Consider the following 19,473-nt stretch of genomic DNA (forward strand, 5'->3'; position numbering starts at 1 on the left):
TTTTCCCATAAAATACAAAGATTATATAGGGAAATACAGCTGGTCAGTTTTGACCGCTTTACGAAGTTTTCCCAGATATGCCGAGTTTTTTGTGACACCCCTAGGTGTTCTTCTACCACCTCACAAAATATCAAGGGGGGTCGTCGGAGGAAATTTTTTTTCGTAATAGAGCTCATATAAAGAGAATTTCACTCGCGGTCACTTTTTAGCCCTCGTCGAGGGCTTTGAGTGTAACCGACAGTTTTCCCTAAAGGTCAAGCCATTGACCTAGGAGCATGCAAAAAATTAGCCAGATATACTGAGCTTAAGTACCCTAAAGTCTGCGTTGAAATGACCCTCTGTTTTTCCCATAAAATACAAAGATTATATAGGGAAATACAACTGGTCAGTTTTGACCGCTTTACGAAGTTTTCCCAGATATGCCGAGTTTTTTGTGACACCCCTAGGTGTTCTCCTACCACCTCACAAAATATCAAGGGGGGTCGTCGGAGGAAAATTTTTTTCGTAATAGAGCTCATATAAAGAGAATTTCACTCGCGGTCACTTTTTAGCCCTCGTCGAGGGCTTTGAGTGTAACCGACAGTTTTCCCTAAAGGTCAAGCCATTGACCTAGGAGCATGCAAAAAATTAGCCAGATATACTGAGCTTATGTATCCTAAAGTCTGCGTTGAAATGACCCTCTGTTTTTCCCATAAAATACAAAGATTATATAGGGAAATACAACTGGTCAGTTTTGACCCCTTTACGAAGTTTTCCCAGATATGCCGAGTTTTTTGTGACACCCCAAGGTGTTCTCCTACGACCTCACAAAATTTCAAGGGGGGTCGTCGGATGAATTTTTTTTTCGTAATAGAGCTCATATAAAGAGAATTTCACTCGCGGTCACTTTTTAGCCCTTGTCGAGGGCTTTGAGTGTAACCGACAGTTTTCCCTAAAGGTCAAGCCATTGACCTAGGAGCATGCAAAAAATTAGCCAGATATACTGAGCTTAAGTACCCTAAAGTCTGCGTTGAAATGACCCTCTGTTTTTCCCATAAAATACAAAGATTATATAGGGAAATACAACTGGTCAGTTTTGACCGCTTTACGAAGTTTTCCCAGATATGCCGAGTTTTTTGTGACACCCCTAGGTGTTCTCCTACCACCTCACAAAATATCAAGGGGGGTCGTCGGAGGAAAATTTTTTTCGTAATAGAGCTCATATAAAGAGAATTTCACTCGCGGTCACTTTTTAGCCCTCGTCGAGGGCTTTGAGTGTAACCGACAGTTTTCCCTAAAGGTCAAGCCATTGACCTAGGAGCATGCAAAAAATTAGCCAGATATACTGAGCTTATGTATCCTAAAGTCTGCGTTGAAATGACCCTCTGTTTTTCCCATAAAATACAAAGATTATATAGGGAAATACAACTGGTCAGTTTTGACCCCTTTACGAAGTTTTCCCAGATATGCCGAGTTTTTTGTGACACCCCAAGGTGTTCTCCTACCACCTCACAAAATTTCAAGGGGGGTCGTCGGAGGAATTTTTTTTTCGTAATAGAGCTCATATAAAGAGAATTTCACTCGCGGTCACTTTTTAGCCCTCGTCGAGGGCTTTGAGTGTAACCGACAGTTTTCCCTAAAGGTCAAGCCATTGACCTAGGAGCATGCAAAAAATTAGCCAGATATACTGAGCTTATGTATCCTAAAGTCTGCGTTGAAATGACCCTCTGTTTTTCCCATAAAATACAAAGATTATATAGGGAAATACAACTGGTCAGTTTTGACCCCTTTACGAAGTTTTCCCAGATATGCCGAGTTTTTTGTGACACCCCAAGGTGTTCTCCTACCACCTCACAAAATTTCAAGGGGGGTCGTCGGAGGAATTTTTTTTTCGTAATAGAGCTCATATAAAGAGAATTTCACTCGCGGTCACTTTTTAGCCCTCGTCGAGGGCTTTGAGTGTAACCGACAGTTTTCCCTAAAGGTCAAGCCATTGACCTAGGAGCATGCAAAAAATTAGCCAGATATACTGAGCTTAAGTATCCTAAAGTCTGCGTTGAAATGACCCTCTGTTTTTCCCATAAAATACAAAGATCATATAGGGAAATACAACTGGTCCGTTTTGACCCCTTTACGAAGTTTTCCCAGATATGCCGAGTTTTTTGTGACACCCCAAGGTGTTCTCCTACCACCTCACAAAATTTCAAGGGGGGTCGTCGGAAGAATTTTTTTTTCGTAATATAGCCCATATAAGGCGCCGGTCAGTCGAGGTCAGTTTTGACCCACTCTCTGTAGACTTTTTGCCGAACCGTCACCGGCCCTCGTGTTCTATCGCCATAAGGCACCTTCGTGCCGAATTTGACGCGCCTGCGGCGCCGGGAAGTGCCCTATCGGGCACCCGACCACTTTGCTTTATATATATAGATATGACTACATTTCTATGCAGTGAATTATGGCTGTCATTTATTGCCAGGTAAAGTAAAGGCTCCAAGAAAAGCGACAGTCGTGGTATTATTGATATAGTTTCTGGACCTCTGCCAATTTGACGCTAGCGCTGCTGTATGTATAGGTATTGTTATCGGGTCAGCATGTGGTCGCTGTCTATACAGAGAAGTTGGTCTGTGTTGTATGATGTATTATGGCATTTGTGTTTGGGGGTGTTTGGGGGGAGGGTTTCAGGTTGTCCCCTAAAACGCTTTTTAAAATGTGTTTTGTTATCCCCGGTGCATTAACTCAACAATGTTGCATTTTTTGTTTGGTGTCACCCCTCTCTCCTATTATTTTATTATTTAAACGGGATAAAACATTAACACGAAATTGTACGAGTTTTCAATATTGTGTCACCGCTTAAATGGCGCCACCCGTTGTGAACACCCCCCTCCCCTTTTCTTGTAACACTACTGAAGTAAGATGTCTCTGAATTTTAAAAAAAAAATACTTTTGGCAAGTTTGTTTAAATTACAATTTCTTTCAAAAAATCAAATTTTTTTTATATTTTTTTCCGAGATGTTTGAAAGTTTTTTGCTAGTGTTCTTTCATTAGGTTGATCTACATGAACTCTACTTCTTCTGCTCCACTGGCTAATAAAACCATGGCCACAAAAATACTAGACGATGCATTTCAACAAGCAGTTTATATTTGAAACATATCTGGGATGAGGGGGGGGAGACCCCCCACTAAATCGAATTTAATATACTTTTACCAGTGTCCGTCTCCATTTTGTGCTACAAGTTTAATTAGAGTGCCCCACCTCAACCAAGAGAAAAAAGTCTGTAAGAAAAGAAACATTTTCCTCAAGATCCATCCAACTGGCTTAATATTTATTCAGTTCATAATTTGAGTAACTTCAATTCAGATTTACCAAGAACGGTAACTCATACTTAATTATTTTACGCTGTCAAACATTGACGATAGCGTCCCTTTACAATAAACAACTACTGAGGATATAAAATTACAGCTTAGGTGTCGTCCAAAGAATGACAGTCTGTCTGTTAAGTTCGATCCTTCCCAGGGAGTGTGGTATCATTTATGAACTAACCCTTACAAATAAAAGTATTATCACTAGGAATGGACTAAATATAAAATAATGAAAGTGTAATTAACCGTGCTTAATTAAGCTCTTTAATGTGTATAGAGATGAACGAGTGACAGCTAGGCTAGAAGTAATGTCCTGAATGTCATTGTTTAAAAATTTAAAGATAGTTCCTTCTCAAGCATTCAATCTATAGAAGTAGTGTGGTGGTTGTATTGTCTTGTTTTTTTTTTTTTTCTGTTTGTGGTTATTGTTTTTTCGTCCGTCAACTATAAATGGTGTCACAGTACTTGTGATGGTGTGTGAGATGAGCATAGAAAATGTGGGAAGAGAGAATAGAAGACGGGTAAGTTTGTGGGTCGGACTTATGCATTTCAAAAGTAATCTTAAAACTGAATTTCACACTTGTATGTGCATTGTGTATAGGTGTAAAAACATTACGAAGACTTGGCGAGCTTTTGGAGTTGGCAATCAAGACATTCTCACTGCAGCAGAGAACTAAAATAAGGATCTATAAGTCTAATGTACGTTCTGTACTCCTCTATGCTGCAGAGTCATGGAAACTAAACAAGAAAGTAGACAGCCGACTCAGAGGCTTTGAAAGAAGATCCCTCCAACGCATCCTCAGGATAAAGTGGGACGACAAAGTCCCGAACAAGGAAATATGGCAAAGGACAGGATTAAACGACATTGTCTCAGAAGTTAGAACGAGGAGATGGAGATGGCTGGGCCATGTCCTACGCATGAGCAAAAAAAGACTCCCCAACATGGCGCTGAAGTGGAACCCACCCGGAAAGAGAAGTAGAGGAAGACCACTGGGAACATGGAGGAGGGAGATGGAAGAAGAAGTACAGGCTACTGGCAAAACCTGGCATGAACTAAAGTGGCTCGCCCAGGACAGGGTGGAATGGCGGAGATTTGTTGTTGCCCTATACTCCACAGGGAGTGATGAGGATTAAGTAAGTAAGTAATCAAGACATTCAGTCCTTACCAGGCCTTCACGTTCTTATGGAATGATAGAATAGCTTGCAGACTCAGTGCTGTAACACATCTGGATATAGCATTTTTTTGTGCTTTCCATATATATATATATATATATATATATATATATATATATATATATATATATATATATATATATATATATATATATATATATATGAATAAGAATGTCATCCTCTCCTCCAATACTCTCTAGACTAGTCTAGACCTATGTGCAAACAAGCAGGTGTCACGTGATAAATTTAAAATGTTAACCTACAGAGTTGATATTTTAATAAGATATTTTAATACGTAAGTAAGGATTTTAAAAACCAAAAGCAGTGTAACAATTCTCTTATCCCTCTTTTCCTGTTTCATAAATACATTTTAATCAAATTAGTGGGACGGCGTGGCCTAGTGGTAGAGCTAGATTGCTAACCTAAAAGTATCGAGTTCGAATCCGGGTTCAAGTCAGTTGACCGTCCACTCTGATGGGTTAAGTAAAGGCGGCTGGGTCTTGTGCTGAACACACTATCCCTTCATATGCCGAGGTCACAGAAACAAGTGAACTCTACTTCACCTGCCCAATGGTCAGTCAGGTTCTAAAAGGGAACGTTACTTTAAAAAGTCAAATGACTTAGACCTCGATACAGAAAATATTTTTTCTCAATATATGTATTGCAAAGATTTTAAAGTTAATCCTAACAAAAAAGCTTAGCATGTTGTTTTTTTTACTATTTAAAATACTATTAAATATTCTGCTACACAATGATCTGATTTAAATGTATTTGATCTAATCTTTAGTATTGTGTAGCCTGGTAACAGTCATGCAGAAGAGAAGTCGTGAACTACGTCTCTAAGCTTATTTTCCACAGCAGAAGACAGGATCAAAGAGTTACTTTGAAATGTAACTAGAACATCTGAAGAAACTAGGCAATAGTCACATCAACGTTTCCGTAAAGTACATCCTAAAATAGCTAAAATATGCAGGAAATTTATTCAGGTAAATTCCTTTATAGTAAACAGCTTGGTCAGAGGACGCGTTGAACGACACCGAACCAAGCGGGTTGCAGACGGCTTTTGGACTACAAGTAGAAAACCACCAGCCGGCACCGGCATTGCCGGCGCAGTTTTTTGCCGGCTCCAAGTCGTTGTCGTCGTTGGGCGTTGAAAACGGCGTCGAGATGTTGGGCGGCAGACAGTTGGCGGCGGACAGGTTGAAGTACTGCAGGGAGGGGTCGACAATCGTGGCGTTCTGGAAACTGATGGCGTAGTCGGTGCTGGCGTCGCCGATACGGACGCCGTAGAAGATGTGAGAGTTCGTGTCCTGGCCCAGCCCCAGCAGCAGGACCATCGTATCAAGGTGAAGGACGGTGTTCAGGTTATGCATTTTTTCAAGCCCAATCCAAAACTCGTCCGAGCCGTTGTAAAACCCTTGGACGTACTCCGCCATTGTTCGGTTATACCGGAAGTTATCATTCTGCATGCGTATAAATAAATCCGTCCTGACCTCCAAATCGAGAAGAGCACACTCGGTCAAATAGGGGGTGGTCAAGCCTTGTAGTTGAATATAGAACGGCAGCCTGGTGTGTCTGGGGTACCCATACTCCAACAGTTCCCTACAACTCACGGCGTAACGTTCACAACTAAGCCCGACGAACCCACCATAACACGCGCAGGATCCATTCTCCGGAAACCACAATCCGCCGTTCAAACAGCTCTCAACCTCGGGCCATTTCTTGTAATAAGTAAAATTAGCGTTGCACGTCATGGCGGTTATTATCACTGGACAGTGCGTGCTGATGTAACACACTTCACTGAACAGACCAAACCCCTCGCAGGCGGCCATACTGGAACACAGGCGGGCACATTTTAACAGGTTAAATTTTTCCACAGTCACCGCTGTCAAACACCTTTTGTTGATTTTTGCGGTACCACCACAAAAAACTTGTCTTTTAAATTTTACACATGTGCCATAGGTATTAAGCAACGACAATCCAAAAAGAATCCAACTCGACTTCGATATAAAACGAAAATGTGAAAAATTCTTTTGCATTCTCACCAAAACTGTGTCAATGAAAAAAAAATATCTTTTTAACAACCATTCACGGAATGAATTGAATTTGTAGATTATTTTAAATTTTCGAAGAAAAAAAATATGTATACTAAATGTTTACGTACCTTCATTTAAGTACGTTTCGGTATTTAAGTCACTTAAAAGGATAGAAGAAAATGTTCCCTTTACTCACGAAACCAGTTTTATAAGGTACCATGTTTTATTTAAAAATCAGGCTGCCAGAACAATTTGTTGTCAACAGCAAAAATCTTAATGTCTCTATTGATTTTCTTTAATCGCGAACCATCTCAGCCCTACTTAAACTTTGTATGACCAGCCCATTACTGATTTTCTTTAAACCTAGTGTTTCGCTCAAGGTTCGATTAAATCCTAGCTTTAATGTTGTTGAGGAACGACATGGAAACGGTTGTTGACCGGCATTTTAAGATCGGATTCAAATGTCAGACCATTGTCTTGGTCAGACTTGAAAGCATGGAGTTCTAAAGATAAGTGGACGTTGGTTTGGGCAATTAGTTTTCAGCTGGTTGAACCACCGCTACAGCGTGGGGTGACGTGAAATTAGGGAACAGACGGATTCTTTTATTTATTTACTTGTAATTAATGACAAAGCTAAGTAAGAATACTAGGTGTATTTAAAAATCGTACATGTATTGAGTGCCAAATAGATCTAGAACCGGTATATAGATCTTGTACAATATGTGTACATGGCAATAACTACGACTACATAATATCCATTCAACATCTATAAACGGCTATCGTAGTGTACAACTCAAACAGCTTAAATAATCAATAGCATACTTTACCATAATAATTACAATACATGTACCTACTTTTTTGTGACAAGCTATTTATCATTCTCAGAAGTATTATGTTAACTATCTTGAAATTCTGCCTTCAATTAACATCCTTCCCACAGTCATAAATCAAGTCAAAACAACAATTAATCATGTAATGTAAATTTATTGCTATTCCTTTTTTTAAAATAGCCAATTTTTATCAAATAGCAAATGATGAACTGGACATGAGAACACAACTAGGACAATGTCCTAATGCTAAACAATCACATAATATGGCTGTATTTACAAAGATGAAATATGGATGATTAAAACATGGAGACATGATGAAAGTTAAATAAGTGAATAATGTATTCAATGATTAATTCAACAAAAGAACATATCACTGATATTCTACTTTAAACATCAAGCTGTTCTTCAACATCACTTGATGTTCTTCAAACCACACTTTATGACAGAATTGTAAGATCATGGTAAAGATACAAGCTTTAAAAAAAAACTGGGTTGTGGGTCTTGAAAAAAATTAATATTTTGAGTACTAGGCTTTAGTATAGTATAGAGCAGGGGTCTCCAAACTTTTCAGTCCGAGGGCCACATTAACTATCAAATTTCAGTTCGGGGGCCAGTTTCTTCCAGACATGTCTTTGATTTTTCTGGGCAAAGTTCCTCAGCCATCACCAACAAACGTTTTTTCCGTGGACAAAAATATCTCCGCGGGCCGGATGAGAGGACATCGCGGGCCGGATGCGGCCCGCGGGCCGTAGTTTGGAGACCCCCTGGTATAGAGTACAAAATTGATTTGTCTTCACTATTTCTTTACAATTACAACTAAGCCAGTTGAAAATATGTCCAGAAATAAAATTTCAGTTTATAAAAAAGCACAATACTGTATGTGCCAAAACAAAACAATGAAATGAGTAGAATAGGACATAGTTTAGTGTCTATTCAATACACAACACCCTTTAGGTCTGAGCACAAGCCCTGACATTATTATCAAAATATGTACACAAGATTGTAATATATTTACAATTTTATAGTATTACAGATCTTTGACTGAGGCTTAATTTTATTGAATACAGAAACACCCACATAAGCATAATTGTTTTTAACTTTTGAAGCTTCCTGTAATTGACCTAACTTCTGACGACTTATTTTTGTCAAATTAGATGTGAAAAGAAAATTTGTGAAAGAATGCTGGAATGTTGCTAGTTTAATCTTTAATTAGGGCAAAAGCAATGTGATTACCAAATTCTAAGATTCAAGCTGAAAAAAAAAAGATTTTAACTTAAACCATTAAGGAAATGTTCATAATTCAAAATTAAATCACAATTATTAATACATCTGAGCCAAATAACTTGTATTCATAGTTTAACCACTTTGTCAAATCATAAAAACAAAGTCATTGTTAGTGTTAAATTGATCCAAAGGATAGAAACAATGTATCACTTGGGGGATTTGAGATGATTAGATAAATGCACAACTGACCACATTAGGTGCTATATCTATTCTACAAAATTACAACGTTGCATCCTAATAAACATGACAGCTGTAATTAACCTTAAATATTGACTTTCAGCATACAAAAAAATGTTTATGTTGAAATAAAACTTAGAGTAGATAGCAAATTGGTAGCTCTAAACAAAGTTTAATCAACAGCTTGTTCTAACTAAAATGTAAAGTTGACAATTTTTACAAGAGTATGCAAGGAAATACAAAACTGACAATACATCAATTTAGTGCATATTTATTTATATAAGAAATCAACTCTTGCCACCTTAAACATAGTCTTTGGTGATTAAAAATAATTCATTTCTTGTGTCGCACTTCATGATAATTTTAAGTATTAAAATGTGTCTTGAAAATGTTCACGATTTGATTAAATCACTAGCCCACAACATTCAAAATAAGGCCTTTGGTGAGATCAGATGTAAACAAATCAAACCCTTCATATTGTGCTTAATCTGGCAAATTCTTTAAAAAAAAAAAATAGGTCTATTTAAATCACAACCATTGTGATCTAAATAAGAAGGTTACTCATAGCCTTAACTATTTAAAAGAATTTTTTTTTTGTCAAAACCTTTTCCCAAACAAAGTAAAAATGTGATTCTATTGGACTCTACCATAAGTACAAAAAGAGTGCAGTAGACAAACAGAAAAGTAAAAAAATAAGTGACAAAAATCTTTACGGTGCTGCAGTTTTAGGTCTATTGGAACCCACAGATTTGGAGTTCAGCAGTCTTTCAACCATTGTTCTTGCATACCGGAGGCGACTTGCTAAATCCCTTGAGCAACCATACTTCTCTATCAGGTTAAGGCGGTAAGTACGAAATTCCCTCTTCTCATCAATGTATGTCACTGCAGCCATCAAAGGACACACTATTATCTTTGTGTGGTCTTGGAAAAAGTTTATCTGGAAAGAAAAGGTTTGCTAAATTAACAACTGTATAGATTACTGCCTACATTATGAGACCATCTGCAAATACTTTATTTTTTTACAACAAAAATTGACCATCTTAGTTAATGCATTGGCCTTTAAAATGGTCGAAACCAAAATTACTTTGAAGCATTAACTCATTTGCCACTAGTGTGGTAGCTACCTTCCTAATTACCTATCCTGTTATCATGCAAAAGTGCTTCAACACTAATTTAGTACAAGAATGCACATCAGCCTGTATTTGGAATTTTTTTTTTATTTTATTTATTTTAGTCATGTAACTAAAACACTCAGAGGCAGACTTTTACCACATACATTCTAACTAATTCATAATTAAATTCAATAAATAATTCACAAAAAGTAAAACTGATTTTTATAAACTATTCAAACTATAAAAAAATGTTTAAAAATAGTTTTGAAGTTAAGTTGTTGGGGTCTTATAGCTTAGTTTCTGGTGGATTTCTGAAATAGGCTTTAGTAGCAAATGTGTTAGAAAAAAATATACACCAACCTGCAAGGTGCCATTACTAAGATGTAAAACAATAGCATTTCTTGTTCTGAACCATGTCCTAAGGAAAGGCAATCTAATCATCTCATCAGAATCACGTGGAGTCATGTTAGCACCAGCCTGTAGATATTTAATTATTAAGTTCTAACTAAAATCTGTTCACATTTTCTTCTCAATTGTTTAAAGTGCCAACACAATAAATAGTCATCTTTTCCTTTCTATCTAAAATCTAACCATACGATTAGTTAATAAAACAATAACATTAAGAGGAACTAAATATTTACATATCTTTGTAAGAAAAAGCACTAAGTAATTTAAAATTTTTAGCATAGAAAAAATGATCATTTATTTTCGACCATTTTTTTTACCCAGCATGGAGGTGTTTAAAACAATGAAGATAAAAATGTAAACCAACAAGTTAAAAACCTTGTAGTAAAAGAACTTACTTTGAGTAAATGTTCATTCATATAATTTCTGAAATATTTTAGAAGTGTGACTTTCTTTCCTAGAGATTCTGGGAATAACCTCAACGTGTGATAATGTTCCTTGCCATCTCTTTCAATGTAGTGAATGTTTCTGTAAATTAGTTATATTAAGATAATCAAATAGAAAAACTCACAAACAAATAATAGGCAGATTGACACAAGTGATTAACTGCAATTACTAAAATTCTAGACTCACTCTCCATTAGTCAGCAGAATCAACCGCGTAGAGTCATTAAAAAGCACACCAAAACTGTTGTCACAAAGTTGGTACCCCAGTCCATACTTGTCTGAATAATCAACCCACTTGCTAATCCAGTAAATAGGTATAGCTGCAGGATCTTCACACTCATCTAAAATTGAAGACAATGTATACAAAGGTAAAACCAATTTACCAAAAAAATTTTTTAGTATAAATAAAACAAAGGTTTAGTAAAAAAAATGTGCAAACTCAATATGCTTAACGCATCTGGAATGTTTAGAAATAAAGCAGTCTCACATTATACTAATTAATAGCTCAATATAGCTAGTATCTTAAATAGAAGTTTATGTCACTCTAAAATAAGTCTTTTTTAATTACTATTTTCTTTTATTAAACTGATTTGAACTGTAATAATTTATTCGCAACTTTTGTTTTCAACTTCATGTAAATGTCTTCTTTTTTTTAAAGATGGACATAATATCTAAATTTTTAAAGTCCTTAATGGATAATATCCTAAGTGTAGTTTTAATTTAGCAGATGAGTTGGACAATTAAATCTACCAGATTTTTAGAAAGTGTTTTGAAATGATTCTTGAAAAACAAAACTAATCCAAATATAATGATTTCAATAATAGCCACATCATTATTTATGCTTTTAGAAAAGGCCTTAAACTGCCATTAAAAATTGCTGGCATTGCGTCCCCTACCTTCCCCAAACAAGAATACTGAGGGCCACAATTAAAATCAGTAGACTTATAGCTATTTGAGATTGTCAGGATGTCATTCACCCCCTAATCAAGGTCAAAGCACGTTAACATAAATCAAGGAGGGTGATTTGTCTAGTCCTAATAGTGCAAGGATTTCAAAATTAATTTGAGGTGCCTAAATTACAGGAAACCGCTGTTAGAGGTTGATAAAGCATGCAGTTAAAAAATGAAGGGTAAATTTAAAATAATGATAGAAAATTATATCTAAACTACCGAGCATGCAAAATTAAAGGTAAAAAAAGGGGACCCTTCAATATAAAACATGCAACATTTTGTCAAAATAAACATGTCACATCCATTATAACCATTTAATCCCCCGTTGCTAAACACCCCTTATTTAATATAGTGTCGGGCCGATGACTCTTTCATGCAAGATTAGCGGTAAGGAAAGGAAGCTTGGGCGATGTACTCTTCATTTTATGAGAGGCAACATTTTAGATTACCATTTTCTGTATTTTAGATAAATATTTAACTGAAAATAGCGGAAAATTCAAACTAAAAGTAAAAGAATAAGCCTGCTGTAAAATTCGGAAATCCAACAAAATTCTGAATCTTGATCAACATATAATCTTAATCTAGCTATTGAAAAGAAATGCTTGTATTCGATTGTCCATTTCCCCTGATATCGGCACAGCAGACCAAGCTTAATACTCGATTTAAATAAGAATATGTGGAATGTGCATCTGGTCTGTTTATATGAAAGTCAATTTCTGTTTTTTATCCTAATTTTAAAAACGTAGTTAAAAAATCAATAAAAAAGAAAAATTGGCAGGAAAATTTGGAGAAAATGAAATTAGCTGAGGAAAATTGCAACTGAAACAGAAAAACCTGATTTCCACTAAAAATCAGAAGTCACATCCTTGCTATAGTTACTTATTGCGATAAAAATTCTCCAGTTAAAAGAAATGGAAATCCAAATTACTTTCAGTAATTTTAAACTTTTAAATTTTAACTCTTAAATCGTATGGGTTATATTTAAGTGGTTTTTTTTAATAAACCCATCAAAATTTTCATAATTTAGCAGGAGCGGCATGGCTTTTGACCAAGTTATAATAGAGTCATGTATAATTTAGATGAAAATAAATAGTAGTGACAGTATTTATTATGATAAATATTAAAGAGAAATGCAGACTTGTTTGGTTCTTCTTAAGATGGAAATTGCCAATAATAGTAATAGTAGTGTTACTTTTGTTTGCTGGATGCCCAGTTATGAATTACATAAGACTAACTAAATGCAATAAAAAGTTTAAAGAGAAAAAGAATTTTGCAACCTACCAAGTTGGGCATTAAGTCTTTCTCCTGGTTTAGCAGCGATCACAGCAGACAACTGACCACATAAGTCAGAGAGATAATAATCTCTTGGCTCATCCTCATCTGAAAATGATATGAAATAATTAGAACAAGAAATATAGAACAAGGTTTACAACATTTAATTTTAAGAGGACAAAAACACGTCTGAAAGTAGTAGTAGAATGATTGTTTAGTAATGTTGAAACATCAGTGAAGAAAAAATGTATTGAATAAAAATCTGAAAATAAGCTATGCTAAGTCTGCATGTAAAAGGCATACAAAGCATAAATTTAAGACAATTACTTTTTCTGCCAATATCAGGGCGTGTTTCTATCTCAGGTTCATTCACTCCTCTATCACTTCTTTTTTCTATTTCTCGTTTGGCTGGGTCTGCTGTGTAAGGCCTAGCTTGTACTTCTGCAAACACAATAAAACAATTTTTATTTAATAAAAAAAAACCTATTCATATATAAATTTAGCTGAGATAATGTACTGACCATTCATATCTAACAAAGGCTTTCTAGACAGACCAGAAGCTAGCAGAGCCATATCAGCACCTTCATGTGGTTGTTTAATTAAGGTGTCAAATCTGGGTACCATAGTCAAACAAGATGTTGGGAGACGTGGTGGTAAATAGCCTGTAAAAAAATTAAGTAATAGGGTACAAAATTTTTGATTACATTTATTTATTGCTGTATATTGTAATTATTAGTTATTATTTATAACAGGAAAAGTCTGTTATTAAATAGCTTTTTATTATTTAAGCAATAAAAGAAAAACAATGCTTACAAACATATGGTCATTACCTGCTGTGAAAAATGGATCTTCCATAATCTGATCCATATTGGGCCTATCTGTAGGATTTGATCTTAGCAAACGGTTTATTAAATTTCTTGCAGCTGTGCTTACTTTAGAAGGAACACTGTACTCATTCTTTTTAATACGCATATATGTGTCTTTTAGACAGGAAGTTTCAAAAGGTGGTTTGCCAACCAGCAAAGTGAACCTAAAGCAGAAAAAAAAGATGTGTATGAAATTGTAAACAATTTTTTCCGTAAGGTTTCTTCAATAAACAAAAACCTTATCTAAGCTATAAAAATACATACACAATGCATCCAAGCGACCATACATCAACTTCATAACTATGCCCTTTCTTGCCTAATACTTCTGGGGCTATATAGTTGGGGGTACCACATAATGTTCTGCAACACAATTTATACATGCAATTGATCAACAGAATTTAAAAAAACTTAACAAACATTCTTAGGAAAAACACTTTTCATTATTCTTAAAAAGGCTAAAATAATGGTTTAATAATTTAGCTTTACTCACTTCTTTCTCTCTCCCTCATAATCTAACTTGGTAGCAAGACCAAAGTCACCAATCTTTATTTCCATTTCGTCATTCAAAAACAGGTTGCCAAGCTTCAAATCCCTATGAATGACCCTGTTATTGTGCAGATACTGGCAAGCTTCAATGATTTGTCGCACAAAGTATCGAGCCTCAGGCTCTGTTACAGCCTTTCGTCTTTTATGCAACTCCATCAAAGACTAAATGTGGAAAAAATTTTTAGTAAGTGACAAATCAATTAGAAAAACTAATTTCAAATGTGTCTTGAAAACTTAGAGAAACTAAGGAACTTACCCTTCTACGGCATAATTCAAGAAGTATGTACACATTCTCACTATCCTCAAAAAAAGTATGAAACAGAACTATGTGTCTGTGTGCCACACTTCGATGAATAGCAATTTCTTGGGCCATCTGAAAACAAGCATTGCTTTAAAGTTAGAAAAGACTACTAAATAAAACTAATGATAAACCAAAACAAAAGCTTGTGTTTAACATGAAATAGTAATTATTGAAGAGAAATTAAATACATGATGGGCATACCTTGTCTTTCTGATGTTGCTTTACAAGCAAAGATTTGGAAACAATCTTTCCTGCCCATATTTCTTTAGTGTCCAAGTCTGTCAATTCGTAACATTTAGCAAATCCTCCCTGGTAACCAGTATAAAAATTTGGTAATATGTTGTATTAAAAAAAAATTTAATAAAGCAAGTTTTTTTTTTTAAAAACAAGTATTTGACCAGGAAAATATATTCCAAAAACATTAGCACAAGAAGAACCAAAGATAAATGTAGGCCCTATATAAAAATCCACATACATTTCTAGTCAGGCAACCACGCAAATTAGATTTAGTATTTGCAGGCAGAATTGTTAATTATAAAGGAGATCACACCGCCTTTGAAACCATGCAAAAAACATGGTAATAGAAGAAAATCTGCCAAGACTAAAAGCACCCTTTTCAAAAGTAATGTCCTTTGCATCCTTCAAGTGTTTGCATCTCCAATGATAGACTACTAGGAGCAATGGAAATGGAAAGTTTCCAAAATAATCAAAAATAGAAGATGGCATAGAATAGATCCAGACTGGCCATGAGCGACGGGGAAGCAGCTAGCAGGGACTGTCTTGAGGGACTGCCAGGAAAACAGAACGAGCTTTCTGTGGCCTCATTTTCTAAAGCACTAAATGAAAAAATGATGAATAATACAAATACAAAAGCCTTCTGAATAATTTTTTCATAAATTTTGTTTACAAAATATTTGAAGTAGAATCTGGAATGTGTTGAAAAAAATATAAGTAAGATGGAAAATAAAATTTGTGAAAAGCACTGGTTTTTTTTTTTAAAAGTCTTTTCATCTAATCAAACAAAACTTTATCCTGGGTATTAAACTTTCTTTTTGTATACAAAGAAAAGTTTGAGAGTACTAGATTTAGGCTATTTTACATTTTGTAAGCAGTCTAATAATATAGGTTAATAATAAGTTGTAATGTGAGGCCACATCAAGTTCAGAACCTACATTTCAGTTCACATACATCATTTAGGCCTACTCTCTGAGATGTACAGACTATAGACCTACTTCAATACAGCATTTCAGCGTAGTTATTAGATCTACCTGCTTGATTAGTTATCTTTAAATTATTTAAATGTAGGCCACCACATTTAAAATGAGGTTAAAAGTTCTTAGGCTGTTAAATGTATGGATGCCACTAAATTTTAATTTTTTATTTTAAAAAACAAAATTTTAGGCGACTAAAAAATAATTTACACAAAAACATGACCTACAGGAAAACTGCAAAATAATCAGGTCTTGAGAAAAAGTGACCAGTCATTTTTATTATTGGTGCTGCAAGATCTAGAGTATTCTAGAGACTAGATCTAGGCAGAAGTGGTAAACTAGCAGTAGCATCAATCAATAGTATCAATTGGGTTGGATAGAGGGTCTATTTTATAACTTTTTGTAAGGGACATATTTTAAGACTATAGTTGAAGTTGTTAATTACCCTAAATAGTAGTATTGCTCGCTATGGCGTCCACACCTGATGCATGACTTCCAACAATTTTTCTTATTAATTCCAGTGACCTTTTTAGAATTACTTTTTTAAATGTTTACCATGGCAGCGAAATGGCAGGTTTTTCACGTTCTAAAAACAAGCTATAGGTGGCAGGGCTAAATATGCCAGAAAAGCATTCTAAAATTGGCTTTGAAGAATGAAAGCAAAATTTATGGTGCCATTAAAAAACTTTTAAAATAGCCCAGCGAGTACAAAAATGAATTCAAGATTGTAGAACTATCAGGTTCATCAGCCTAAGAAAAAAAAATTAAATATTGCATGCCACATTTTTTTAAAAAACACTACATTTGAATGACAACCAAATTTTTTTTTAACCATGAGACAGCTAGTCCTCACTAGTGAGGAACTCTTCTAGTGCATAGTCAATTGAAAAGTCGAATTGATTCGTGGTCTGCCATGGCCTTAAACGTAAGAGTGATATAACACAGGTTGTTATAGAATTGTGTGTCCTGCCCATAGCTGAGTGACAATAATAAATATTAAATTTAGTAGATCTAGCTAGATCTAGGTCTAATTTAGGTTAAAAAGAACTTCAAGCCTCAAAATTAGTGCCTAATTGATTAAATATGAGAATGTCTATTATTCAGTGATCATGTTTAAATTGAAAATTGAGTAAGTTTTAGATTTAGTGAGAAAAACTACAATTTAAGAATTAGGCCTAGGCCATTAGTTAGGCTTAAGTTTTAAGACTTAAGAGTTTAATTAAGTTAAATTGTTAGATTCTAGAATCAAGATTTCTAGAAGTCTGGTCTAGCTTTTCGACAAAGTGAATATAGAGATTTTTAAAAACTCTTGATTCATCACAACACCAATGAAGCATTGATTTTAATTGCAATGAATGATCAGCTCCACTTGGTGATTCATTTCTTTTCTGTTGACATCACTGTAGTATTGTAACTGGAAATCCCGTTGAATAACGAGCTAGATCATCTAAGTCTAGATTCTAGTCTAGACTCTAGATTCTAGGCTTATTCAAGTTTATTTGTTTTGATCATTGTATGATCAAGAATTCATATTCAAAATCGTGACGTCTAGTCTAAAGATTTAAAAGAAAACATTTAAAATGAACAAAAATTTTGTCATAAAAATAAAAATTATAATAAAAAAACAAGATTGGACAAGTCTGAATTTCACCTTCCCGAGAAAACGTCCTCTTAGATATCGTTTTCCTGTACCAGGATCATTTAACACTTCTGGTATTGAGTCTTTAGGACGGCCATCGTCTTTCACACTTGTGCTAGCCATTATTTATTTCAAACTTTAGCAAAACATGAAGTAAAATTTAAAGGTAGGCACACAGCAGATTCCTACGAGCCCGTGATTCAAATTTAGGTAGCACCGAAATATTGGAAATAAAGCCTTTCTATTGGCTGATACTAATTCCTGTTTTTTCATTGGTTGATATGGGTTTATCTCTTAGGCTATGTCTTAAAAAACCCTAACCGGATATAGAATGTGGGATGGGCCCTGAGACCATTTAATTTTTTAAAACTATTACCATTCCGCAACGAAATATACAAATTAACTTTGAAATTATTAGCCTATGATTTATTTTATAGTAGTTATGCTTGTTTTATTGACAGAATTAGATATATCATACAATGGAGAATAAATTACTAACAGTTAATTATTTTTAACATACACTTCTTTCTAAAATATTGACTGAGCTCGGTCAACATAGAGTATCGTATATGAATCAATTGTTATTATAAATTACAAGAACATTTTCAAAAACGCGAAATAATGGCAAAAGTGTGACGTCATACTATCTGAACACCCCCCCCCACCTCTTTCCGAATCATCGCCTCAAAGTACGGACCCCCCCCCCCCCCCCCCCCAAATCCCATCTACGAGTTTGACGTCATTTTTAGATTACCCTTATATTTGATGCATGGCAGTGTTTTCTAAGCAACCTGGTCAATGCTAAATTCCTAATCAAAGTGTGTTCGTGTTTGGGTGGAAATGTGTATGTTAACAGAGAAACGCTGTAGATTTGATTAATCGGTCTTTTTTTTTAGCGCAATTTCCATTCTGGAGAATTGCGTTTATTAACCCGTCATTTCTGGATGGATGGATGAATGTATGGATGTGTGTCCGCAGCTTTAAGTCGTATCTCCTCCTCAACGAAGCAATATCGATGACTAGTTACAAAAACAATTATGTTAAGCAAGTTACGAGGATGAACATAGGCCATAAAAATTCCGGGTTTCTTTCATGGATTTCCCGGAAAAGCCAAAAAGCCTCGAAAAAATGCAGTTTTTGGCCCATATCTCGGCAACCAGACCACTTAGCGACTTGAAACATGTACCAATCGATTCCTGTCATAATTTAGAACAATATTGCCGAAGAAAGTTTTCAAAAATATCCTTTCGTTCGGTCACAAAAATTTTTTTGAAGTAATAAAAATTTGGACCGAATTAGTAGGCATTTTTTCCAACCACACCACACGCGTCATCACGTTCAATAGCTGCGCCATCACGTTCAATGGCTGCGTCATCACGTTCAGTAGCTAGGCGCGCAATGGTTTTTAGTCATGTAACTCTATTGTAAATAAAACATGTAAAATACTGAAAAAAAAATTAATAAAAAACGTTTTAATAACTAACCAATGGTTTTACTAACCCTGCTCTTGATTTACGCTACGACAGAGCTATTTTTAGATAACACAAGGAAATTGCGCTAAAATTGTCACTAGACTTTTTAATTAACTTGTTTTTTTTTTGCTTCCTAAAGCAAATTTGATACAATTAATGGGTTACCTCACTTTTGATATTATAGGTTACTAAGTAGTATGTTATCCAGTAGGGCCTACACCGTGCGTGTAAGTGGATCTAGTGTTAAAGTGTGTTTTTTTTAGAAGAGTCTTTACTGCCTTTCAAGATACCCCCTTCCACAGATGACAAATGTGTGACATTGTGAGGCTATACCTTCCAGTTAACTCGATAGCATTCCGGAGTAGCATCATCAGACAAAAATATCTACCCCAAGTTGTTGTTTGTGCAATAATCAAT

General features: G+C 35.2%; 1 protein-coding gene across 2 annotated transcripts; it reads right to left on the minus strand.

Annotated features, from left to right (window-relative positions):
• Nucleotides 1–8,125: 8,125 nt before the first annotated feature.
• On the minus strand, nucleotides 8,126–17,788 carry LOC131947171 (serine/threonine-protein kinase PLK1). Of its 2 annotated transcripts, none has more exons than XM_059308307.1 (13): nucleotides 17,597–17,788; nucleotides 14,936–15,043; nucleotides 14,690–14,806; nucleotides 14,378–14,595; nucleotides 14,152–14,247; nucleotides 13,852–14,051; nucleotides 13,603–13,683; nucleotides 13,349–13,462; nucleotides 13,031–13,129; nucleotides 10,987–11,140; nucleotides 10,752–10,881; nucleotides 10,309–10,425; nucleotides 8,126–9,773 (listed from the first exon to the last, which is right to left on the minus strand). In XM_059308307.1, the coding sequence occupies exons 1-13, from the start codon at nucleotides 17,705–17,707 to the stop codon at nucleotides 9,546–9,548; spliced, it is 1,773 nt and encodes a 590-aa protein (XP_059164290.1). In that variant the 5' UTR covers nucleotides 17,708–17,788; the 3' UTR covers nucleotides 8,126–9,545. The 2 variants fall into 2 exon arrangements, with proteins under 2 accessions (XP_059164290.1, XP_059164289.1); XM_059308306.1 differs by having other exon boundaries at nucleotides 13,543–13,683.
• Between the last annotated feature and the right edge of the window lie 1,685 nt (nucleotides 17,789–19,473).

This window comes from Physella acuta, unplaced genomic scaffold (assembly GCF_028476545.2).
Source record: "Physella acuta isolate Inbredline_101_S28 unplaced genomic scaffold, ASM2847654v3 ptg000587l, whole genome shotgun sequence".
NCBI classification, from domain to species: Eukaryota; Metazoa; Mollusca; class Gastropoda; family Physidae; genus Physella; species Physella acuta.

Excerpts from the sequence above, each read along its gene's own strand:
- LOC131947171 (XM_059308306.1), bottom strand. The coding sequence starts at position 17,707 with ATGGCTAGCACAAGTGTGAAAGACGATGGCCGTCCTAAAGACTCAATA. Across the intron at positions 14,248-14,377 it reads TATGAGGGAGAGAGAAAGAA|AACATTATGTGGTACCCCCA; the intron begins GTGAGTAAAGCT and ends ATTGTGTTGCAG. Across the intron at positions 10,426-10,751 it reads TGAATGAACATTTACTCAAA|GCTGGTGCTAACATGACTCC; the intron begins GTAAGTTCTTTT and ends AAATATCTACAG.